At 38.8% G+C, this 27,344-nt stretch overlaps 1 protein-coding gene across 1 annotated transcript in view; it reads right to left on the bottom strand.

The window, feature by feature from the left end:
- LOC146454426 (uncharacterized) overlaps positions 1–27,344 on the bottom strand; it is a 328,274-nt gene that overhangs the window by 26,380 nt on the left and 274,550 nt on the right. Inside the window, exons 15-18 of the mRNA XM_085095575.1 lie at positions 2,573–2,644; positions 2,387–2,458; positions 2,161–2,241; positions 517–579 (exon numbers count right to left, since the gene is read on the bottom strand). Coding sequence (XP_084951701.1) covers positions 517–579; positions 2,161–2,241; positions 2,387–2,458; positions 2,573–2,644 — 288 coding nt within the window. The remainder of the gene's footprint in view (positions 1–516; positions 580–2,160; positions 2,242–2,386; positions 2,459–2,572; positions 2,645–27,344) is intronic.

Below are 27,344 nucleotides of genomic sequence, written 5' to 3'. Positions count from 1 at the left end.
GGCTTACTAAAAATGGCGGATGATCGGTCAGGTAGCGTGCGTGACGTCTCTTCAAGGTTACTTCGCTAATCGATAGCAATCAATGAACAATTTTTTGTGTCGTTATCGATTGGTCATCGACTGGCCGATTACCAATCGATACCAATTAACTAATTTTATCGATTGATAGCGATTGATCGATTGAATTTGCGATCATCGGTTTTAATCGATTGGATAGCCCAGGTATCTTGGGCAGAATCCATAACAGTAAAGCGATCCGAGAATGACGTAGCGCGACAATGCACTGGATTTTCAAGATGAGTCTCCTTGGTTAATAAAGTAAATAAAACAGTATATAAAGTGCTGACGAGAGCCAACAACCTCGAAACAGTTATCCACGGCTGCATTTTGATTCTCGGTTTATCATGTGGCTGTCGTGTTAAGTTTTACACACAGTCAGATCAGTCTTGTAGTTATTTCAGTTATTAACGTGATTGCATTGTGGTATCAAATAAGAGGTTTAGTAAATTTACTTACAGCCCATATGAATACTCTTGTTTGTCCTCAGATTCCGGATTTAGGTTTGTTATAATCACACCACTTAAACTAACAAAAACAAATAATACCGTGGCTTGATCATCTGTGATGATGATTAATTGATATTATTATTCAACAGACTGTAACACTGCCAAATATGGTTATGGTACACTCAATGTTCGTTATCCATACCCAAGAGATATTTTGCCATATACATTTATGGGTCACATTCGACAGATCACAAATACAGGTCACTATTGTACTGGTATATAACCAAGAAGGTCAGCATGCGCTTGGGATTAGCTTTTTAGTATGGAGTTTAGCTTGGGCTAGGAGACCCTGTTTGACTTGTTCTGAATATATACAATTATCACAGTGACCTGTAAAAGAAACCTACCGAGTGTCTTGTCTCACCTTCGACATGTTGTGTGCAAATTTGAGTATGCCTCGTAACATTTAGCCGACATGCTGTTATCTACCTTCGGCGTCTCTTGTCCTCGGGCATTTTGTAAACGAATTATTTAACTCTGCTGTTTAGCAGAAGACAATAAAATGCACTTTTTATGTTTCGCTTGTGTTTGCTGTTGGTGCAGTTGTAGGTAAACAATACAAAAATTACATGCCATTTTCGTTTAGAAACTTCAATAAAAGACAACGATTTCTCTCCATATTATCCTTGTATCGATGCTATGAAGTCTGTCGCCACAGGGCCGTTGGGGAAGACAAATATTTTCTTTCAGATTAGACAAGCCGTTAGTACCATGCCGATAGAACGTTTTCCTTCACCAGGACCTTTTTTTTTCTCAAGAGACAAAAAGGTTCTGTTGAGTTCCTATCAACTCCTTTTTGAGCATGCGCATGCATACCGTTGCCTGAGTACAGCTCCAGCAATCAAACAAACAAGCAAACGCTATGCATATCGAATTTTTAAACACAATTACGTGAAACTGTGAAGTTTGTGTAGAAATATGCTGAATTTTTATTGAAGCAAATACGCGTCAGGGACAAGACCCCAGCAAACATTTCTTTCTTGCTGGAACAGGAAAATTGTGATCTTAGATGAAATGTATCGGTGTATGTAAAGGATTTTTATGAAGTTTGCAGGTTAGCTGACGTTGGTATCCTTCTGTAGTTTTGTAAATACCGGCGGGAAATATTTTTCGCAAGTATGGTATTTAGTAATCGGTGATACGGCGACCTAACATACACGTCGTACTAGTGCAACGTAGCGACTTTTCCTTGTCCAAAGAACCCTATCTTAGTCATTGACGGTTGGTACCGGTCTGCCGCTTTCGGGACACTGATCATCCCAAGCACGTGGCACATTATTGCCCACCACAGGCCATTGTTGCAGCATTGTAAAAGGCTATTGTCACTTTAACTCTTGTTTATATAACTCGTTGCACTTAATCACAAACAAAATACTTCCTGGTTCAATTTTCTTATCATGAAGTTTGACCGCGTTTCCATAGAGATACGAAAAAATGGCTTTCAACCAATCAGAGCAAGAGATCGCTAAAGGGTAACCTGGGTGTGATGTGTGATGTGCGATTGTTTACACAATATTTTGGTCACACTTTTCACACCCACGGAACATAAAGAACAGCGATTTCTTGTTGTTTACCAAGATACAGCTTTACTCACCCCTTTAACTCCTTTCCCAGTAGATTATTCTTATCAAAAACTCCTCGATGTAGGTATTCCAGCTGGTTGTCATTCAAATTCCTGTCAACATACAAGCATAATTTGATGACAACCGTCACTTAACGTAATATACTTGTTGAAGTAAATTTAATAATTCGTTGTTCTTAGACACGTTCGTGTAACAGGATAAATTTCCGCTTCTCTTGTAGAGAAAAGTATTACTTACAGACCTCTCAGTTGAGTAAGTTGATCAAAAACCCTTGCAGGTAACTTCTTTAACCCGTTGTTATTTAAGTTCCTTTGGAAAAAAAAGGAACGAGAATTAAAAAACTCATTAACTAGGTTTCAGCATTACAAAGACCTCTTTATTTCATCAATTACTGCAGCAGTCAATCAGTGTAAGTTTACTCACAGAAAATACAGCTGCGTATTGTGATCAAAAACTCCTTTATTCAAGATCTCCAACTGATTGTTGGCCAAGGTACTAGGAAGAAACAATAGCAGCATGTGCATAGTTATCAATCTACTCAATAATGTTATTGGATAAACATATTAGCCACGAAAAACAGCACCCTTGAAAGATTCCAATTGGATTTATTCTTGTTGTTATTACACAGAAACCTATAAGTGAACAGGAACAGTATTGTCGGGAGGGGGGACGGGTTTTTTAATGTTTGATTTTCCCTTCAGTAAGTATTGAAAATCACCTAAATTGCTGGTGAACTCTAAATAACTGATTCGTGGTCACAAGTCAGTGATGGTTGAAAGTTTCATTTTTGGACTAATAAACCTTCCCTAACATCAAACGTAGTCTAGTTTGTCGAAGATTTAAGCTTTAACTTGAAAGTTTAATTTTATTAAGGGGAAATTTCATTTAATTTTGTAGCGTTGATCCACCTCTCTAAATCATATGCTGAATTAAAAACCTCGCAAGACACTACAGGATTACTCTTAAAAAAATTAGAATGGGGTTGTGTAGTCTGTCTAATGAAACTCTTAACCCTTTAGTTTTAAACCTTAACCTGATGAATCATTTTTTTCATCTTTTGAGGCAGAAGGGGTGGGGCGGAGATATGGAGGATTCTTCTCCTCCCTCCATATCTTCGAGTGTATAATTAATAACTGCCATCTTGAAGTTTCATGTTTTCCCAAGACTTCAGAAAATCGCGGGCATTGAAAAAAAACGTAAGGAGACACTAAAATGGTTTAAGACATAAAAGTTACTGAGATACACAGACAAAAATCATGTCATTAAGATGGCAAATTGAAGTATAACAGCTAAAAAGATTTCCTATTTACATATCCGATAATGTACCGAAAAGTGTTCGAGAGCAACGCACGGGAACAGAGGAAAAAAACATTTGCCACAAATTGAAGGCAGGAAAAATTTGCCTTATACGTTGAAGTTGTCCAGCCCAGATATTGTATAAAAAGGAAAAAATTAAAAAGATGAAATATTTTTCTTTATCAAACTTTTATCTCTAGTTACTTTAACCCTATCTTTTTTGGCTTTTTGGTGCCTGGGTGTGGCATTCCGAGTTGGAGGATAGACTAGCGCGTCTTTGGGAACTGGTCATAACAAGTTTGTTCGAAGAGGACCCACCTTGTCTAGGGTAGGGGGTTTATCGAAGACACCATCTATCTGCTGATTGACCGACAAATTTAATTGGCTTTAAAATTTGAGTTGACACCGAAATATTTAGCCTGCCAGGGTCAACACATTGCTAGATAAACTAGTGTATCCAAAAGATAATAATTGCTGCGGTACATTTGTTGTTATACCTAGAGGTCGAAATTTTCAGCAAAAAAGCGGCGAATAATGTCAGACTGAAACCAATTTGAAGTATTCCAAGTTGACAAAACCGTTCACAATCTTTAAAAGGATACGTGAATGAAACTGAGTCGTCAAACACGAGGTAAAAAGCAAAAAAAACATCACAAGCTCACCTCTTCAATCTTGCACAATCGGCACGAGAAGGAAAGTGTCACGCCACGCCACGTTTATTTACGTAAAATAAAATGAAAGCGAAGCTTAAATGAAAGTGAGGCTACTGTTCGTGGCGCAGTGAATTCTGGTTCCAAATGTGTTCGTGGCGCAGTGAATTCTGGTAAAAAGCGATCAAATCGAGATTTTTCGTAGCCTATATTTTTCTCTTAAATCCTGATTATGTTGCTGCTCACTCGCTTCGCTCGTTCCGCAGCAATAAGAAAAGTACGGTTTGAATCTCACTGTCATTTTTTTTAATGCTGGATAGAGGGGTGGCCATGTAATAAAGATGCCATCTTATGAGGTTTTGGAACGGGGCTTCAGGAAAAGCCCATCATCTATTTTGTGGTTTGGAGGGTCCTGTTCGAGTTTAGTAGTTTTGACCATTTCGCTTAAGAATTTCCCTTTAAGGTCCGGATTGTAAAGTTATGAAGCTATATTGCACGGGAATTAAGTCACTATTTTAAAAATGGCCATCTTGGATCGGCCTTCTTGATTTCGAAAATTTTAATTAAAGTTATAAATACAAATAAAATAAATCAATAAATAAATAAATAAATAAAAATATTAAATTAACTTAAAAAAATAGCTGATATAAATAAGATTCAATATAAATAATAATAATAATAATAATAATAATAATAATAATAATAATAATAATAATAATAATAATGATAATGATAATGATAATGATGATGATAATGATGATGATGATGATGATGATGGTGATGATGATGATGATGATGATGATGATGATGATGAGGATGAGGATGAGGATGAGGATGATGATGATGATGATGATGATAAGGTTGCGTGGGGGGAGTACCAAGTCGGAATGGCCTCTACCAGTTGGTAGTCTTTCAGCAGCTCAAAGAAAAGTATTTTGAGTGCTCCGTTGTGTCTTGATAGATACTTCGTATGTGCCAATGCACTGCAACTTGACAGCACATGTGCGATATACGCCTGCGCTTTTCCACATATCCTGCATCTGACGTCCGGTTCTTCGCTTGATTTGGTCTTCCTTGCGTTGTACAGTTTTGTTGGAAGTAGCTGTTCGTAGAGCTCACTTATCTCTGCTATTTTGTGCGTTGGTGCTGTTTTCCAGTCTGACATTCAGCTCGAAACTCTTACCATCAAGATCATAATCCTCCCAGCGTGCTGTATTGAGCTTTCCTTGCCATCTCAGTTCTCTTACGCCTTCACAGTGTAAAATAGCTGACATAAATAAGATTCAATAATAATAATAATAATAATAATAATAATAATAATGGTAATGATGATGATGATGATGATGATGATGATGATGATGATGATGATGATAATAATGTGGGGGCGTCTCTTATGTCATTGCTAAGTTGGTTCTACACGTTCAACAAAAATTAATAGTGGACCAATGCCCCAATCTCCTAATAGTGGAAGACTTACGAATATTGTTTCTAGACCTAGTATTATGTAATGAGAATCGCTTTTAAAACAAGGCGAAAAAGATTGCGCAAAGAGGTTGTTAACTAACTTGTACGTAAAAAAAAACTACACGATTCTCTGCTCTGCGGCGTCTACGGTTTTCCAATGCAGTCTCGCTAACGCGTCCCTCGCAGGAGCGCGCTGCGAGATATCTAAAATAATACGCGCTGCCTTATTGTGCACTACTTGTAAGTATGCCATTTGGCTCTAGTTACCTCTGTCTCCCCAAATTACATATCCGTAATCCAAAAGAGGAAGAACATAGCTATAGCGCCGGCAGTTTCCGCCCCACTCCGGTCTTAAAAGCCTTTAAACGTTGACTTCGGAATCAAGGCTGTGTGGCTCCTACAAGTCAAACCTGTTTTCTTTTGTTAGACATCAAAGAATAAAGGTCCTAGGATCATCTTGCCCTAAATGCCTCTTAGTTTAAGTGTATTCTAAGAGAATACAGGAAGCTTCTGTACGTTGATACTTGTAACTGCGCTACCTCTTTTCTGTTTCTTGGCACAGTGTCCGGACTTAATGACGGATGACTTCGGTTCTAGAAGGTGGATTCTCTATGACTGCCTCTTGCATCCTTTTTTTAATGTCACTGGAGTGCATTTGAATGAGACAAAGGGATTCCATTACACCCGTTAGCTAGTCGACAGTCTCGTTATACTAGATACCTGTCGACTGCCCCGGAAAGTTAGTTGTTAGGTCACTGTATTTGATGCCGCGAATGGTTTCTACGCAGGGTTCTTTCACATGGTTAAACTTCAGTACGATCGCGATGCTCAATGAATCCCTTTGTGTGACTACTTTCTCTCTCCCTCTCTCTCTCTCTCTCTCTCTCTCTCTCTCTCTCTCTCTCTCTCTCTCTCTCTCTCTCTCTCTCTCTCTCTCTCTCTCTAAATAAATAAATAAATAAATAAATAAATAAATAAATAAATAAAGAAATAAAGGAAAGAGCTGGCTCTGCCCTGCCTCCCAGCTCGCCATTAAAATGTTTTCTCGTTACATTGTTCGGCCACTCTATACCAACCCAGGCTGTGATGACGTCTCAAACAGAGCCATCCCTTGTAAAGATGCCTCCCTCAACACCAGGTACTGGGACACTTCACCGCTGTTGATAGCTTTGCCTTGTTCTCGCTATATTCTTTCAGCCATTTACACAACCAGTAATGGTTTGTCATTGAATGCTATCCAGGGATCGACGTTACGGCATCCACTAATACCACATCCTTCAGTAAGTCCTCAGCTGTTTGCTCGTGCTCTCAGTCGCTCTCTTTCAAATTGAACCTTGCTTATTCGTCTCCTGGTTTCTCGTTTTCTTTCTTTTTCTCTCTTCTTTCCACATTTGTGGACATGTTTAATGAATACTTGAATTGCCTTTGTATTCTGTTGTCCTAAAACGAAAACTGTTTATCTAAAGGGTAGTTGGCCATGCAACTTCCCGCCAAGCAAACGAAGGCCACGGCACAGGCTTCACATACTTAGGTGTGCCATTCGCATTGGTTGTCCTGTGGTGCTGCGTACGGATGGGCGGACGCATAGTGACGTAGTAACCAAATCCCAGATTTCAAGTATCGATAGGTTACCACGTTTGTTATCCATGGTGCTCTGCGCGCATTTCGGAGCTGCGCTATAAATACATGTACAATGGGAGCAAGGGTTCGATCCTGCGCAACCTTAAGCTGGTCAACAGCAGAGGCAGCATTTGCTTGAATCACACATTTAAGATATTTAATTACCATCTTCTATAAACTGAATACGGTTTAGGAATATTCCACATTCAAAATTATCAACCCTGAACTTTTAGTGGTAAGAAAAAAGAAGTACGCTACGAGCCGCAGGCGATAAGCGTGACTGATGACCTTACTACGTATTGACGTCCTCTGTGCGTTATTAGGTTACAGTTCCATGGCAAAATGAAATCTGTCGGACGATGAGATTAAATCTATTTGTTTCATACAATAACCAAGATATTTCGTGGGCGAGCATCACGTTTACTGAACCGAGTCAAAAACTTTCAATCAAACTTTTAGACAACTACACACATGGAATTGTGATCCTCTAAATTAGAGTATAATCCAAAACAATTTCACTAACAATATTCTCAAGACTAATCTTCCTTAACAATAAGTGTATCATCGTTTGTCTCACAATGTAGTCATTTTGAGATATAAATTGCGGCGTTTCGGCTGCTTACTGCTAGTCTTCATCAGGCGATGAGGTCGACTGGTTACGCGGCACCATTTATATCACGATGGTCGGCTGTGATTGGTGCATTTCGATCCTCGCTGTTTCTAGCGAAAGAGAGGAGCTCGTCTGCCCGCTATGAAGTGTATCAGATAATCCGCTACAGAGTCAGCTATCCGTGGGTTGCAGATTTTTGCTTATGTACTGTTTGCAGCAGAATTTACATTCGTGGCTTCTCTTAACGGCCGAAAGCCAAGTAAAAACGATTGAGGCCTTTCTTGTGATATTTAGACTTCGAATAGCAGAATTCTTAGCCTGGACTACAGAAACGCACGTTCGCCATTTCATCGCCGCCATGGGAGCAGGGATGGTGCAGTGGTGAGAGTACTCGCCTCCCACCAACGTGGCCCAGGTTCGGTTCCCGAACTCGGCGTCATATGTGGGTTGAGTTTGTTGTTGGTTCTCGTCTTTGTTCGGGTTTTTCTCCAGGTACTTGGTTTTCGCCTCTCATCAAAAACCAACACTTCTAAATTCCAATTCGATTTGGAAAGTGTCCCAATTAGTGTTCTGTGCTCGGCCAAATTTCTTTTCTAGGGCGATCATGCAATTAACAAATCGACGGCAGATTTCTATGGTGTATACTAGTATAGACCATAAAATGACGCCATTAAATGTCCAAACCACAACCACAAGCCGCAGGCGAGTGGTTTCACTGCCAAGTTTTGAGCATTTTACGGCGCCATTTTATGGTCTATAAGAGTATAGACCATAGAAAACTGACAGTCCCCACCCTGATTTTAGCGTTCATGTTAATGTAATGGAATCGAAAGCTCAATGCGTTGAAAGGTACTGATTAATCACAATAGGTTGAAAATTCATAGAACTTTCAAGTTAAAAGAACACAAAATACCTATTTCATTTAGGATATGAAAATCCGTTTTTGGGAACTCAATTTCACTTCCGTGTAATCCATTACCGCTAAATTTAGTTCGAAATATGCTGAGAATAGAGCGACTATTGCACCTCATAAAAAGTTTTGCGAAAGCATTCACAGATTGAATTAAAAGGAAATATAACATTTGATTGAATGAATTTCGGTTCAATTTGTCGTAGAAAACAGATAGATAATTTTATTTAGACACGATAAATCCTTCAGTATACAATGACTAGAAATGATAACTAGACAAACTAACTACAGCACGATAATGGCGGAAATGTGTAATCCTTTATCCCGTGATTAAAAAATCACGAAACCTAATGTGTACGTCTTTTGATTCAGTGTAAAAATGTTATGAGCTTCATGTACACGCCGAAACTCAATCGCAAATTAGAATGATTAAGAATGTATGACATGAGGTCATTACAAAAATGAGTAAAACCACTATTTTAATACGAAGGATTTTTCTACAGTTGTCAGTTGTGAGTTAAAATCCCTTCAAATGCCAGTTGTCAGTGACATTGAAGAATACTTCCCAGTTTTCAGTAAACCATTGCTTCATCGAACCATGGATGTCCCGTGAAAATTGTAGAGAGCAAGCGAAACGTAAGAGTTCTCCTGGGGCAACAATAACGTTACGAGTTTTGTTAAAAAAAAAAAAAAAAAAAAAAAAAAAAACAAGTACAGGAGTTTACTTACAGCCCCACCAGCTGGGTATTCTTGTCAAAAACTCCTTTGAGCAGTTCCCTTAGCTGGTTGTTATTCAAGACCCTACCAACAAATAACCATACCCTGATGGTGACTATCGTGTGACATATATTTGATATTTAGTTTAATGTGTAAGATACTATTGCTTATCGAGGGTTATCTTGGAAAAACAATGACCATCTTTTTCAAAGAATATGCTAGGTCCTTTTCTTGAAGATTTAAACTGAGGTTGCAAGATATTTCTAACTAAGATCCGCGAATAATGCGAATATTTATTCTTGATTGTGATCCTTATGTAGTTTCGGTAGCGTGGCTATTCCGCACCTGAACTAACAGAAAATATTTCAATTTCCTCGGTGAGCCAATAATATTAATATTCCATTTCATTTTTCGTTCTAAAGCATACTCCCAGTAAGTTGTCAACCTAACGGGGCGAAAGCTCTTGCCGACCCTGCTTAATCAGTCATGTCTTTGGTTTAATGTAACTGATGGCAAAGACAAACGTATCCAAAAAAGAAATAAAAAGAGCAAATAAGAAACAGAGATGTAAGTAATATAAGGTAACTACCAAAATGAACAAGAAGACTATTTAATACTGGAAGGTTTTCCAATAGCTGTTTTAAGTAGAAAGTTAAGGCTGTCTCAATTTTAGTTGTCAAAAAATTCCAAGCAACCTTTTCAGTTTTCGGTTACAAACATAGCACTCATCCTCAAGCAGGTTTGCTTGTTTTGAGACTTCTTATGCTAAATGCAGTAAGAACAAGCGGTAAAATTTAGGAGGAAAAAATGGTTTAATATACGATCTGAGTTAACTATCAAAATACTCGCGCGCCAATTGGTTGAAATCGATAACGTGTTTTTCATTATGCCCTTTACCACATTCAGAAAGTGCAGTGTTGGCGATAACTCATGGAAATCATGCGCTATCGCAAATGGCTTGGAGGTTTGCACAGGTTGGAGATGAGCAGATCCCTCAAATCATCAGTGACTCGATTCCAACGAACACCAAGAGACAAACAGCCTGGAGTGTTTCCATTTGTAAAAATAAAAGTGAAACAAAACGACTGAAATTTTGTCTGTGCTTTTCTGTAAAACTTATTTGTCGTTTGCGAAAAACAGGTGATTTCCGCCATTCGGGCTTTCTGAAGCGTAAGCTTTTTAAAAAAAGAACCTTAAAAAGCTGAATGAAACTAGTAAAATTACTGTTTTTCTTTTCGCTACAATCTAGAATGGCTGCAACTGAGATAGGATTGATATAAAAACGAGTATCAAAAAGTGTCAAAAATGGTTTTCAGTGAAAGAAACACAGACGTTTCGGGTATATATTACCTATCTTCAGTGTGGAGAAAACCGTTGAAATACGCTACCGGACACACACGCGCGCATATGACTAGTAGCGCGCGCATGCATTAAAAGTTGCAAGTCAAATACAGCTAAAATTGACGTTAAGTCCATCCGGCTGAACAGTTCCAAGTTGGAAAGTTAATCCTGATTTCCTTTCACCGTTCATTACTTTCAACTGAGATATCCGTCTAAGAATTGGAGAACTTCAGTGCAGAAATATTTGCCGAGCGACTGAGTAAGTCTTACCAAGAACTAAAACAAGACGAAGGGAAGGACTAGAGCCGTTCAGCTCATGCAGCAATAAGAGAGGAAATCAACAGTAACTTGACTTCAGAAACAGTTGGAAAGACATTTTCTATTATAACTGATCCTATTTTCAAACCGGCAAACAAGTTCTTGAATGCGAAACTGAAAAAATTCAAGGAAAGTGGTACGTCTAAAGTCCAACATCATGCTAATATTCAGCCCGAGGACATACAAAAATGCTACGAAAGCGGTGTTTTCGCTGGGGATTCGCGTATTTCGTTACTAAGAGTGAATTGGTTTAATATAAACCTGCATTTAATCTGCCGAAGATCGCCGAAGAGGTGGAGAAACCAACGAAGAAATGTTTTTGTTTTCAAGAAAGACGCAAGTGAAGTTGAATATGTTCAAATGGCCTAGCAAGAAAAACCAAAAAATCATCCTGGCTGGCTTAGCAGGGCTGTCAGCTCTGCCGTATAATCCGGGAGTATCCAGATTTTGAACCGTATCTCCCGGTCTCCAGATGTAGGACTGTAATTTCCAGATTTTGAGCCGTTTCTTCTGGTCTCGAGATTTATGTCTATTTGTGGTAGACTCGGTTTTCTGACACATAAATCTGAAATGTGTAGCGTTGTTTCTGGTAGTGTTTAATGTACGTCCCCCGCCTTCCCCCCCCCCCCCCCCCCTCCCCACACACACACACACACAGACACTGAACCCGTGAATTTGGCCTTGCTGGGACGCCTCTGTAAGGCGCTCTGTTATTGCTGGCTGGGAAAGTCATATTCTCCATATTTGAAGACGTGTGAGGTTGACAGCCCTGGCTTAGTGACAAGGCCGACGAAGGGACTCTAAAATGTTTTCTACTTGTGAAGCCAACTGTCCAGTTCAGTTCCTAAAAAAGTTAATTCAGGTTCTTAATCCAGGTGAAGAGGCACTGTTTCATAGGCTGAAAAGGAAATTATGTGCTGGTGATGAAATCTCGGCCTAAGAAGGCCTCGTGCAGTATTGAAAATTTCTCGTTCATTGTCCAACCAGCGCGTGCGTGTATTTGTAAACAAAACACTCACAACAGTCTCTAACCCATTCATACTAATTAATATTACCTGTATTTTCAAATTTATGGCATCCAAATTTTATATCTTTTTAAACAACTTAGTGATATATTTCACGGCTCATCAACTGCCCTTGGGTTTCTTTGAAATTTCTTCCACAATCACTAGTGACCATAAGCGCTAAAAATCAGGCCTACGGAAGGTATTGATATTGCATAACGCGACAATACGCAGACCGCTTTCTTGGTCACTCTATGTTGGTGTCTTCTTCGTACCGATAACCTATGCCACTTGTCACCTGCTACCTTGTCGACGCAAGCTGTGACCCGTAACCGGTTTTTGCTACTTACATTTGACGGTTATGCTATTCGGCGCAAACCAAAACCTTGCATGTTTCAGCAAGTCTTCTCTTAGCATGGTAATTTCTTCTGATATCATGGCATACTGCCATATTTTAATTTGTTTGCTTATATTTCTCGCTCATTACCCGTAAAGGTATATTACTCAACATGCTCGCGAAGAAAACAAACCATTGAATGCTATCCAGGGATCTACGTTATGGCATCCACTGATACCACATCCTTCAATAAGTCCCCAAAATGTTTGCTCATGCTCTCAGTCGCTCTCTTTCACGTTGAACCTTATTGCTTATTCCTTCCTTGCATTCTCGTTTTCTTTCTTTCTCTCTCTCTTCTTTCCACGTTTGTGGACAAGTTTAATGAAGACGCATAGTGACGTAGTAATTAAAACCCAGAATTCAAGTATCGATAGGTTACCATATTTTGTTAGCCATGGTGCTCTGCGCGCATTTCGGAGCTGCGCTATAAATACATGTATAATGGGAGCAAGGGTTCGATCCTGCGCGACCTTAAACCGGTCAACAGCAGAGGCAGCATTTGTTTGAGTCACAAATTTAAGATATTTAATTACCGTCTTCTATAAACTGAATGCGGCTTAGGAATATTCCACATTCAAAATTATCAACCATGAACCTTTACTGGTAAGAAAAAAGAAGTACGCAACGAGCCGCAGGAGATAAGCGTGACTGATGATCTTACTACGTTTTGACGTCCTCTGTGCGTTATTAGGTTACAGTTCCACGGCAAAGTGAAATCTGTCGGACGATGAGATTAAATCTATTTGTTTCATACAATAACCAAGATATTTCGTGGGCGAGCATCACGTTTACTGAACCGAGTCAAAAACTTTCAATCAAACTTTTAGACAACTGCACACATGGAATTGTGATTCTCTAAATTAGAGTATAATCCAAAACAATTTCACTAACAATATTCTCAAGACTAATCTTCCTTAACAATAAGTGTATCATCGTTTGTCTCACGATGTAGTCATTTTGAGATATAAATCGCGACGTTTCGGCTGCTTACTGCTAGTCTTCATCAGGTGATGTGGTCGACTGGTTACGCGGCATCATTTATATCACGATGGTCGGTTTTGATTGGTGCATTTCGATCCTCGCTGTTTCTAGCGAAAGAGAGGAGCTCGTCTGCCCGCTATGAAGTGTATCAGATAATCCGCTACAGAGTCAGCTATCCGTGGGTTGCACATGCAGATTTTTGCTTAGGTACTGTTTGCAGCAGAATTTACATTCGTGGCTTCTCTTAACGGCCGAAAGCCAACTAAAAACGATTGAGGCCTTTCCTGTGATATTTAGACTTCGAATAGCAGAATTCTTAGCCTGGACTACAGAAACGCACGTTCGCCATTTCATTGCCGCCATGGGAGCAGGGATGGTGCAGTGGTGAGAGTACTCGCCTCCCACCAACGTGGCCCAGGTTCGGTTCCCGGACTCGGCGTCATATGTGGGTTGAGTTTGTTGTTGGTTCTCGTCTTTGTTCGGATTTTTCTCCAGGTACTTGGTTTTCGCCTCTCATCAAAAATCATCACTTCTAAATTCTAATTCGATTTTGAAAGTGTCCCAATTAGCGTTCTGTGCTCGGCCAAATTTCTTTTTAAGGTCGATCATGCAATTAACAAATCAGGCGACGGCAGTTTTCTATGGTCTTTATTATTATAGACCATAAAATTACGTAATAAAATGTTTAAAACTTAAGTGGAACCACAAGCCGCGGGCGAGTGGTTTCACTGCCAATTTTTGAGCATTTTACGGCGTCATTTTATGGTGTATAAGAGTATAGACAACAAAAAACTGATAGTGCCCACCCTGATTTTAACTTTCATGTTAATGTAATGGAATCAAAAGCTCAGTGCGTTGAAAGGTACTGGCGAGTGATAAATCACAATAGATTGAGAATTCATAGAACTTAAGAGCGGCTTCCCACAAATATCGACCGAAATCAACTTTTGGTGGCACAAGTCAAAAAATCGATTTCGCTCATATTTTGCTCATAGGTAGGCCCTAGTAAGAAACAAAACGGGCTGTAGTTAGTTTTTTCAAATACGGCTTCCTTACGCGTAAACATGCGAAAAACGATTTTCAACTCAGTTGAGCCAAAATCCGCTTCCCGCCGGACGGAATTTTCCTTAACTTTGGCCGGCCGCGTATCAATCCACAGTCTGTCACAGATCTTGAAATAACATCTACTGTTTTTCTAGGTCTTCTTGTTCTGTTCCATAGAAAAACATTCAAAACATACGTTACTTTTATGCCCGAAACTGATCTAGAACAACATGCTATAAATGCAAATTTTTAACAACCAAATTTTCGAACTTAAATACCGGCAATTTCACCCATGGGCGATAACTTAGATTATCATAAAATGACTTTCTATGGCTTCACTGTGTACTTATCAATCATAATATCAAAACAAAGGTTTGGGTAAATTATTTTAAGTGACTCGCAGGGCTTCGAATTTATCACCTACCCTGTCGAAAATCTGGCATTCGCATTGTCAACAATGGCGTGACATAGCCGGTGACCGCGAACTACGAAAGCCAAAAGAGATTCAAAAACGTGCATTATTTTGAGACATAAAGGTAGGGAAACTAAGCTGATACCTTAATTAACAATCCAACATAAGATTTGGGCATCTTCTTCATCTATCCGTGCTCGATACAAGCATAATATTAGTGTGTCGACGACGAGTTCATTTTTAACTCGTGAATGCGCGCATGCGCAATGAACGAGTTATAGCGATAGCTGGGTGTGCGCTTGGTCGTTCGGTCGGTTTTGTCGTTAACTTTCGGGCGTGCGCAGTGAATGAGTTTTAAATTCAATTAGTGGAAAAAACACGCGAACATTTATTGTTCACGGCGCATCAGGAAATTCTTATTCAATATGTAGAGAATAATTTGACGATCATTTAGTGCAAGAATGGAGATTTTTAGTTCAATCTGAGCAAAGTTACAAGTTTTTTCAGTTTTTCAGAAAGTCCGGGGTCGTAAACTCAATTAGTGAAAAAAAAAAAACGTGAAAATTTTTTTCACGACGCGTCAGAATTCTCTAATTCATTCTGTAGAGAATAATTTGACAATCATTTTAGTGTAAGAATGGAGATTTTTCGTTGAATCTGAGCAAAGTTATAGGTTTTTTTCTACAGGGTGCGGTTTCTCTTAAGAATTAAAAATAATTTAATTTAGAAAAAATTTGATTAAAAATAATTCAATTTGTCAGTTTTCACGCGAAAGCGGAACGTGCCATGTCACGCATCATTGACGTCGTAAACAAAATTATGCAAATTTCTGGTGAAATGAACACTTAAAGATCTTGTCAGCTTTCATAGAGGTTTCAAAGGGAAAAATGTTTCATTTTCGAAATTTACTACTGGTAATTTATGGGAAAGCAAAAGGACGCGGTCGATAAATAATTCTTATTTAGCAAGAGCTTGTCATAGTTCATTATTTTTACTTGAGGATTGCGTGGACTGAACTCCAAAGGAAAAATATGAAATGTAATGCGATACTTTGTTGAACAGATTTCCCTTTGTGAGATCGGCTTGCCCTACAGTAATTTTGTAATTTTAATTCCCAAAAAAACTTCACTTGCCCATCGGGCAAGTGATGGTTAGAATCCACTAGCCCGATCGCAAAATCCAGTAGCCCTGGACTATCGGGGACACGAATTTGTATGATGTAGCTGCACATGGCGTGCTTCTATGAACTTTGAATAAAAAAACACGTGATTTTTTTTTAATCGGCGCATCAGAATAATCGGCTTATTCAATCTGTACAGAATAATTTGACAATCATTTTTATAGTACAAGAATGGTTATTTTTCGTTACATAATCGGGCAAAGATATAATTTCTTTTCGCTTTCAAGGAAGTTTCCGTAGCCGTCTAAATTTCACTTACTATGTGTCATCTGCATTCACGAGTTGGCTCATAGGAGCCTTTGATTAGTATTTCATGATCATTTCATGCACGTTTTAACAAGAATTTAGCATCGCATTCTTCATTAACCCGCATTGGGGTTATTTCTGTACTCTTACCCTCTGAATCAAGAGAACTTTGACAAAACAATCCAGTTTACGAATTAATAAACATTTCTATATTTTTCTAATAAACAACTCGCAAGCTACACTGTTGCGTGACAACCATGAACCGGCCACAAAGATTTCTATGTTTCGATGTCTTCTTTTGCCATGATGATTTGAAATTGAGGATAAAGACGCTTTTAAGCGACTAGTTTTCGTAACTAATGTCCGTCTGCTTCCATACTTTCGCACGCAAAATAAATACTCAGAAACGAGCACATTATGTTCGAAGTCCAACAAAGCATTTTAAATGCCGTCAAATTTGGTCGGTATGTTAATTGTCCCCCTTAACTCATCCACACCTGATAAAGAGGAAACGACTTCTTTCTGGAGAGAAACGAAATATAACTAAAACAGAACATTGTGTCAATGTCACGAAGTAGCAATAAGGACATGCTACGGCTCCTATACATTTGGTATTACTGGGCGCTTTCCATTTACCAAGATACTCCAGAAATTCCGGTTGGGTTGTAAATGGAACATGCTTTTTTTGGTTCGCTCCACTGAAAAATTTCCGGAAAGAATGGAACTTGTGAAAAGGTAGCCCCGTTTTCCCGTTGGAAACTTTTCCCATGGAACTGCGTGTTCCATTTATGAGTTTTACAGGGTTTGACCAGTTCCAGGCTGTTCACGACCATATCTTCGGTAAGGAAATATGGCGGCTTCTTCTACTCCCTCGGTGACTTTCCTATCCTCGAGTAGTACTTTATACGAATGCTCGGTGTGTCATGACCTGGCTCCAGATTTTCAAACGTTAATTAATCACAACTGTGCCATGTATGTCAATGGTAAGTAGTATTTATCGAAGAAAACATTACATCTCACCCTCGGGTTCTTTGAGTGTTCCGATTATTTCCCGCCTTGAAGCCTAAAATTTTGCATCTGTAATTAAACAAGGTCTTTTGTCATTCACCCTTTCACAGCAGCTGTTTCAAGTGCGTGTCGTTGAGGAGCTCTTCCTGTGGCTTGTACTTCTCTGCACAGAGCTTCAATGGTCCCTCAAATCATCCTGGAGTGGCTTTTAAGGCTGGTTTCCATATGATCGCAGATCGCAATAAGGTCTGCGATCATATGGAAACCAGCCTTTAAATTCATCAATCGTATAAGCTTATCTAAATCGCGGCAAAATATTTTCATAAAAACCTTGATTTTGGTGAAGATCGCGTCTCATATAGGTTGCAATCGTCGTCAGAATAGGAATGTCATCATAATTTTTTGAATTCACGAGACTCTCTTCTTCCAAAGACCGACTCTACAATTTCGTTTAACCACAACAATTGTGCCGCCATTTTGTATTTTTTGTGCGGAATACATCGGACGGAGAAGGAAATGGATGGAACATGTGTTAAATGGAACACGTTCTTCACCGATAAACATTTTCCACCGAAATTCTCGGAATTTTCCGGAATCTTTTGGTAAATGGAAAACGCCCGCTGTGTCTACCTTCTCTCCTATTTATCCAGGAATACCGTAAACTGCCTCTTATAAGCCCTGGGGCCCGTTTCTCGAAAGTCCCAGTAACTTACCGGGCCCGATAAGTGTCTTTTGTGATAAATGTTACTCAACAGATAAGCCCAAATCGTCATCGTCTTGATGTTTCCTGGCGTTGAAACGTAGCCGAATGGGCAAGAATAAGCTGAACCTCGTTCCCTACATCTTGAAAACCATAACATAACTTGTACTGGTCAATATTCTTTGTACAGGACAGCAGAGGTACTATCTCTCTGGACCTTGTTCTGTCTGCGATCAAACGAACATGGCCCACCAACTATCAACGTAAACGAACAGCAAACTTCCATGCTCGCCGTTTAGTTTACAGTTCCTTACTGTGTCTCTGGTTTAATAATAATTCAATTTATTCATACGTCCAAAAAAGCAATGAGGACGTTCAAAAATCTAATTAGATCTAATTAGTTAATTACGTTCATCTTCACATAAAGAATATTTCAGGACCAAAAAGCGCAGCAAAATAACATTACTAATAACACGAGTATTGACCACTATCTTGGTTTCATTAAATTTGTTACGGCCTTTACTGTTATTACTTTTTCCCTTAGAAATGTTCAGAATTCTGTCCTTTTTTTTTTTTTTTGGTTGTTGTTGTTGTCGTTGAGTGTGCGTGTGCTTTCTTTTGCAAATTTAATTAATAAACTAAATCACGCAGTTTTTGCATCTATAATTCACTAATCGCGAGCTCTCATTTTTAGATGTATGAAGATTGGAAAACTCTATAGACAATGTTTTTAAAAACGGGGATGGACCCTTTATGCTATTTCTCTTCCCTTTCTTTATTTACAGAGATCTAAAAAACTCGCTCATGATCAACGGACGAGTGAAACAAACATTACTTCGAACGTATATTTCACGCAAACGATGCAGTTTAACATAACAGTCGAAACTTTTAATCAGGTTAATGTAGTTCAAATCTGTTGCGTTTTACCTATTTCTAGTTTAATTTATTCATGGCAGTAATAAAGAAAGAGGAAAATGAATTTTCCAATTATTTGTTTTTAGACAATAATATTACACAATAACGAACTGGACTCCGCATCAGAGCGAACGGGTACTCTAAAATTTCCAGTTATGAAACGCAGCCGAAATATATATTTGTCCGTAACGCTACCGAACTTTCGATTCAAAGATTTTTCTACTGCGAATGAAAAATGCTTCCTTTTAAATGTCGCTTCATTTTTTTTCTAAAAGGAAAAAATATTTGTACCCGTGACAGTGTGTCACGCCATCTTTTTTAAGTTTCGATCGCCAAATCTCAAGAAAATGCTGATAAATCTGAAGCCTAGCGGGTCATTTATTTTCATTTACCGAGAGTTTTGTTTTTATATTATGATCAATAGGTATACAGTGAAGCCATAGAAAGTCATTATAGGGAAATCTAAGTTATCGCCCGTGGGTAAAATTGGCAATGTTTTAGTGCTAAAATGTGGCTGCTAAAAATTTGCATTTATAGCATGCTTTTCTGAACCTATTTCGGACGTAAAAGTAACTTAGGTTTTAAATGTTTTTCCGTGAAACAGAAGAAGAAGATCTAATAGAGCAATAAATGCCATTTGAAGGTTAGTAACAGTCTGTGGATTGATACGCAAACCCGTCGAAAGTTAAGGAAAATTCGATCCCGCCGAAAGCGGACTTTGAGCTCAACTGAGACAAAATCGTTTTTCGCATAATTACGCGAAAGGAAGCGGTATTTGGAAAAACTAACAACAGCTCAGTTTGTTTCTCACTAGGGACTACCTATGAGCAAAATATGAACAGAATCGATTTTTTGACTTGTGCACAACTTGGTCGATATTTGTGGAAAGTCGCTCTTAAGAACACAAAATAAGTATTTTATTTAAGATATGGAAATCCGTTTTTGGGAACTCAATTTCTCTTCCCCGTAATTCATTACCGCTAAATTTAGTTCGCAAAAAGCCGAAAATAGAGCGACTATTGTACCTCATATCAAGTTTTGCGGAACCATTCACAAATTGAATTTAAAAGAAATTTCACATTTGATTGAATGAATTTCGTTTCAATTTGTTGTAGAAAACAGATAGGTAATGTTACTTAGACACGATAAATTCTTCAGTATACAATGACCAGAAAAGACAACTAGACAAACTAACTACAGCACGACAATGGACGGAAAAGTTTAATCCTTTAGCCGGTGATTGTCAAATCACGAAAAATAATGTGTCTATTGATTCAGTGTAAAAATGTAATGAGCTGCACGTACACGCCAAAACACAATACCCAATTAGAAAATTACGAATGTATGACATGATCTTATTAAAAAACTTAGTAAAAACACAATTTTAAAAGGAAGTTGTGAGTTAAAGTTCCTTCAAATGCCAGTTGTCAGTAAAATTGAAAGATACTTTCTAGTTTTCATTGCTTCAGCGAATCATGGATGCCCTGGGAAAATCGTAGAGAGCAAGCGAAACGTGAGAGGTCTCCTGGGGAAATAATAGCGTCTCCAGTTTTGTTAAAAAAAAAAAAAAAAGTACAGGAGTTTTACTTACAGTCGCGTCAGCTGGGTATTGTTATTAAAAACTCCTTTGGGCAGTTCCTTTACATGGTTGTTATTCAAGAACCTGCCAACAAATAAACATACCTTGATGGTGACTATCGTGTGACATATATTTGATATTTAGTTTAATGTGTAAGATACTATTGCTTATCGAGGGTTATCCGGCTTGGAAAAACAATGACCATCTTTTTGAAAGAATATGTTAGGTCCTTTTCTTGAAGATTTAAACTGAGGTTGCGAGATATTTGTAACTAAAATCCTCGGATAATGCGAATATTTATTCTTGATTGTGATCCTTATGTAGTTTCGGTAGCGTGGCTATTCCGCACCTGAACTAACAGAAAATATTTCAATTGCCTCGGTAAGCCTATAATATTCCATTTCATTTTTCGTTCTAAAGCATACCCCCAGTAACTTGTCAACCTAACGGGGCGAAAGTTCTTGCCGACCCTGCCTAATCAGTCATGTCTTTGGTTTAATGTAACTGATAGCAGAGACACACGTATCCAAAAACGAAAAATAAAGAGAAAATAAGAAACGGAGATAGAAGTAATATAAGGTAACTACCAAAACGAACAAGAAGACTATTTAATACTGGAAGGTTTTCCAACATTAGTTGTAAGGTCGCCTGAGGGTCAAGGTGCCTTATTCGTTTCCAATAGCTGTTTTAAGTAGAAAGTTAAGGCTGTCTCAATTTTAGTTGTCAAAAAATTCCAAGCAACCTTTTCAGTTTTCGGTTACAAACATAGCACTCATCCTTAAAATGCAGTTAGAACAAGCGGTAAAATTTAGGAAGAAAAACTGGTTTAATATACGATCTGAGTTCTCTCTCAAAATACTCGCGCGCCCATTGGTTAAAATCGATAACGTGTTTTTCATAACGTCACTACACCACATTCAGAAAATGGAGTGTTGGCGATAACTCATGGAAATCATGCGCTATCTCAAATGGCTTGGAGGTTTGCACAGGTTGGAGATGAGCAGATCCCTCAAATCATCAGTGACTCGATTCTAACGAACACCGAGAGACAAACAGCCTGGAGTGTTTCCACTTGTAAAAATAAAAATAAAACAAAACGACTGAAATTTTGTCTGTGCTTTTCTGTAAAACTTATTTGTCGTTTGCGAAAAACAGGTGATTTCGCCATTCGGACTTTCTGAAGCGTAAGCTTTTTAAAAAAAGAACCTTAAAAAGCTGAATGAAACTATAGTAAAATTACTGTTTTTCTTTTCGCTACAATCTAGAATGGCTGCAACTGAGATAGGATTGATATAAAAATGAATATAAAAAAGTGTCAAAAATGGGTTTGAAAGAAACACAGACGTTTCGGGTATATAACCCTTCTTCAGAGTGGAGAAAACCGTTGAAATACGCTACCGGACACACACGCGCGCATATGACTAGTAGCGCGCGCATGCATTAAAAGTTACAATTCAAATACAGCTAAAATTGACGTTAAGTTAAGTCCATCTGACTGAACAGTTCCAAGTTGGAAAGTTAACCTCATTTCCTTACACCGTTCATTATTTTCAACTGAGACATCCGTCTTAAGAATTGGAGAACTTGAGTACAGAAATATTTGCCGAGCGACTGAGTAAGTCTTACCAAGAACTTAAACAAGATTAAAGAAAGGACTAGAGCCGTTCAGCTCATGCAGCAATAAGAGAGGAAATCAACAGTTACTTGACTTCAGAAACAGTTGGAAAGACATTTTCTATTCTAACTGATCCTATTTTCAAACCGGCAAACAAGTTCTTGAATGCGAAACTGAAAAAAAAATCAAGGAAAGTGGTACGTCTAAAGTCCAACATCATGCTAATATTTAGCCCGAGGACATACAAAAATGCTACGAAAGCAGTGTTTTCGCTGGCGATTCGCCTATTTCGTTACTAAGGGTGAATTGGTTTAATATAAACCTGCATTTAATCTGCAGAAGAGGTGGATAAAACCAACGAAAAAATGTTTTTGTTTTCAAGAAAGACGCAAGTGAAGTTGAATATGTTGAAATGGCTTAGCAAGAAAAAACAAAAAAATCATCCTGGCTGGCTTAGCAGGGCTGTCAGCTCTCCCGTATATTCCGGGAGTATCCAGATTTTGAGCCGCATCTCCCGGTCTCCAGATGTAGGACTGTATTGTCCAGATTTTGAGCCGTTTCTTCTGGTCTCGAGATTTATGTCTATTTGTGGTAGACTCGGTTTTCTGACACATAAATCTGAAATGTGTAGCGTTGTTTCTTGTAGTGTTCAATGTACGTCCCCCCACCTCTCCCCCCCTCCCCCCACATACACACACACACACACCCACTGAACCCTTGAATTTGGCCTTGCTGGGACGCCTTTGTAAGGCGCTTTGTTATTGCTGGCCGGGAAAGTCATATTCTCCATATTTGAAGACGTGTGAGGTTGACAGCCCTGGCTTAGTGACAAGGCCGACGAAGCGGACCCTCAAATGTTTTCTACTGGTGAAGCCAACTGTCCAGTTCAGTTCCTAAAAAAGTTAATTCAGGTTCTTAATCCAGGTGGAGAGGCACTGTTTCAGAGGCCGAAAAGGAAATTATGTGCCTGCGATGAAATCTCAGCCTAAGAAGGCCTCGTGCAGTATTGAAAATTTCTCGTTCATTGTACAGCCAGCGCGTGCGTGTATTTGTAAACAAAACACTCACAACAGTCTCTAAGGCCCAATTAAGACGCCGAACTTTTCATGAGCCGAACCTAATACCTGGAATTAAGTACATGAAAAGTTTGGCGCCTGAATCAGTTGAGAATGGCTGTTTCAATTTGGAACGGCTCAGCCGTTCTTCCCGCTTGGCTCAGCCGGGAATTTCGGCTTTGGAACGACTTTGATTCAGACGCCGAACTTTTCATGAGCCGAACCTAATGCATAAACTATTATAACGTATTTCAAATTTACAAAATTAAAAAAAAAAAAACGCTCACATTTCGATTGGTTTTGCTTCAAGTAAATTAAGTTCGGCTAATTAAGTTCGGCGTCTGAATCAAAAGGCGGGATTTTCGTGATTTGGGCCGACCTTAATATGAATTAAGTTCGGCTCATGAAAAGTTCGGCGTCTGAACTGGGCCTAACCCATTCATACTAATTAATACTACCTGTATTTTCAAAATTACGGCATCCAAAATTCATATCTATTTAAACAACTTACTCATATATTTCATGGCTCATCAACTGCCCTTGGGTTTCTTTTAAATTTCTTACACAAGTCACTAGTGACCATAAGCGCCAAAAATCAGGCCTACGGAAGGTATTGATACAGTAATAGCCCGCATATAAGAACCTGGGTTTTAAGAACCTGTTAGGCTAAAATTTTCATTTTAAGCCCCCTCCATATAAGAACCTATTTAGGCTAAAATTTTAAGTTAGGTTCTTATCAGTGGGGTTGCTGTGAAAGTGTATAGGTAGAAACTGCTGAATTAAGATTATCATCTATTTAAAAGTAACTTGAGATAACTTTTTTTTCTTTCAAGCTTAAGTACCATGTTGTATGTCTATTGTGTTTGCCATTATACTGTATTATGAGATGATATTTATAATATAGATATAGTATATTCAGATGAAATTCATATAAAAATATAAGAACCTATTTTAAGAACCTTGGTAGCCTAAATTTGCTTTAAGTACCATTTATATAAGAACCTATTTAAGCTAAATTGAAAAATTCAGGTTCTTATACGTGGGCTATTACTGTATTGCATAACGCGACAATATGCAGACCGCTTTCTTGGTCACTCTATGTTTATGTCTGCCTCGTACGATAACCTATGACTTGTCACCTGCTACCTTGTCAACGGCAAGCTGTGACCCGTAACCGGTTTTTGCTACTTACATTTGACGGTAATGCTATTCGGCGCAAACCAAAACCTTGCATGTTTCAGCAAGTCTTCTCTTAGCATGGTAATTTCTTCTGATATCATGGCATACTGCCATATTTTAATTTGTTTGCTTATATCTCTCGCTCATTACCCGTAAAGGTATATTACTCAATATGCTCGCGAAGAAAACAAACCGAACGATGAATTAATTCCAGTTCAAACTTTGGCATTCATAAACTGATCATGTAATGAATTCTTGAAGAAAGTGTGAATAGTTGACAATTCAACACTTTCCTCCCGCCAAGTAAAACCGAGGAGAATTTATGAAAAATTTGGCTAATAACAACTGCTAATTTTACAAAGAATTTACGGCTGGATGCCTGAAGAGAGTTGTAACAAATGCGTATATATTTTTTTAACGGCTAGACAGTTCAAAAGTGTAATTTCTCAAAATCTTCTTTATGCATCACGCTCGAATTTTCAGGGAATTCTAAGATTGCAGTGTCATTGAAGTGGGGGGGGGGGGGGGTAGGGTAAAACTTTTGTTTAAAAGATTGCTTTTTTTTGGGGGGGGGGGAAGGGGAATTTTCATACACTCGATTTTTTAGAAAACCACTGCCCCCCCCTCCCCCCCATAGGACGTAATAAACGATCAGTCCCTAAGGCCGGTTCACATGATACCAGGTGTATCCCCGCGTAAATCGTACGTGTATTTTGACAGCCAATATATTTTAACTTTGATTGATATAAAGGTGGTTTGTACGAAAGAGTCTGCTCGATTTGACAAGAAAGCTGGTGCTCTGCAACATATTTCCTGAATCAAGACTCGTTTGGCTCTAACTCGTGTGTCAAAATACAGAGAATCTTCGGCTTCCGATACTGTCCGGCCTCAAAATTTGCCGACAGGACAAGAAGTCCACCTCTAGTATTTATACCTGCAAATTAACTACCATACAGATTCATCGGGTTGGATTATCCATCTCTGCTGTAAAATCACAAATTTTGACTTTAGCACACATTAACTCATTCACTTATTATATTACGCATTGATATTTGTGTTTTTAATCATGTTATGTGTCTGTAGCCTTCAAGAGACTTATTTTGAGTTTATTGGGTTCAATGGTCGAGTGTTCCAAATATTAAGTACGGTGCCTACTTTGTTACTGCGCATACGTTCTGCGCATCTCGAGCTACTCGGGTTTCCTATGGGTGATACATAACGAAACAAAATGTTGTTTAGACTGTGTTGCGCACTTGGTGGATAAAAATAGTGGTAAGTTGTATTCTAGCGCAAAATATAAAATAAAATACCAGACGTTTCGAGGCTGCTGCCTCTTCATCAGTGGTATGTTGCAACTGAATAAAACGCGCGCGTCATACGAAACAAATTTAAATTAAAACGAATTTAAATTGATACGTGATGTAACTTGTGTGCGCCAATTTGAGAGTCTTAAATAAAGTTAAAGTCAGTATTGAGGCCAAATGGATGCAGAGTCCGGTGTTTAAATATGAGTTTGGCCTCAAAACGGCGTCTGTCCAAGGTGCTTTGGAAGCCTAAACGGATGCGGAAACAAGCATGTACTTAGTGGAGTGGCCAGGTGATGTAAAATTGTCGTGCAACTGGGAGGTCCGTGTTAGCAGTTCTAGTTGAACGTAGATGTTCACGAAATCTGTCTCCCAGACGTCTACAGGTCTCGCCAATGTATAGTTTGTTAGAAGCCCGGTATTTGATGACATAGACTACGTTGTTGCTGGTACACGTGAATTTGTCGCTAATGGTTATACGTCCCCCAGCTGACTGTCTACAAATGCTGAGACGTTCGTATGAGTGCAAGTATTACACCGGGATCGGCCACATGAAAATGTTCCACGGCCATCATCGACAACGGTCGTGTCATGAAGGGTACTCCTAACCAGGGAGTCACGCAGATTGCTATCGCGATGATAGGCAGATAAAATGTGCAAAGTTTGAAAAATCGCTGTGGTGTCCGGGTCCGTTTCGTAATAATTGGAGGTTGCGTGTAAGGATGCTTTTGACCAGTGTGTTGGTAAGATGGTATGTCAACACCAGAGGGATGGTAGGTTGGTCAACGACTACATCCACAGGCTCAAAAATAATTGCTTCACGGGGTGTGACTGCCACGCGATTTCGAGCTTGTTGAATAATTTGTTGTGGATAGCCACGAGTAATAAGAAAAAAAACAGTCATTTTCTTACTCTTACTATCAAAATCCCTCTCGTCACTGCAGATGCGTACAGTCAATTTCTCCGCTTACGACGCAACTTAGCAAGTGCTCTTGCCATTTAAAAAGAAAATTAGGGGTAAACATGCATTTTTCAGAGATAAAGCATCAATTTGAAAAAAAAACGCCATACATTAACGAAATAGCAACTTTACTATTCCGTAAAGCTACCGTAATGCTGTGCTTTAAGTAACTTTACGTGACTTTCCAAAAATGTAAAGTTCAACTTTACGCAAGTTTACGGTGACCCGTAAGTCTTGATAATAGCACACTCCTTTACGGAGCATTTACGTATTCTGTAAAGCTGAAGTAAAGATAAGATTTACATAGACTTACGCTTATTTACGTATCGTAAATCTGCCCTTTGCGAAGCCGTTTGCCTCGGTAAAGGTTAAGTTTTACGGAAGTTTACTGTTCCGTAAAGCAGCTTAAGGACGAGATTTACGTTCCTTTATGCGTAATTAACAGACTGGTAAAGGTGGCCTTTTTGTAGCTTTATGTAACACCGTAAATGCATTTTAAGGCTGAGACTTGACCAGTGTTTACTGTTCCAGAGAAGTTTTGTCTTCTTTCACGGACTGTCACAGCGGTATCAGCTAGGGCATTTTAGTTGTAACGGCATGGCATGACTGTTGTCAGTGGTTTAACTTCAAAAAGTTACACTCCTCTGGCAAGGGTGCAAGAAAGGGCAAGTTGATCCTATTCCCAAACC

This window comes from Pavona decussata, unplaced genomic scaffold (genome assembly GCF_977016875.1).
Source record: "Pavona decussata unplaced genomic scaffold, jaPavDecu1.1 SCAFFOLD_302, whole genome shotgun sequence".
Lineage (NCBI taxonomy): Eukaryota > Metazoa > Cnidaria > Anthozoa > Scleractinia > Agariciidae > Pavona > Pavona decussata.
Note: the sequence above shows the minus strand (reverse complement) of the source record. Positions and strands in the feature narration are given on the sequence as shown.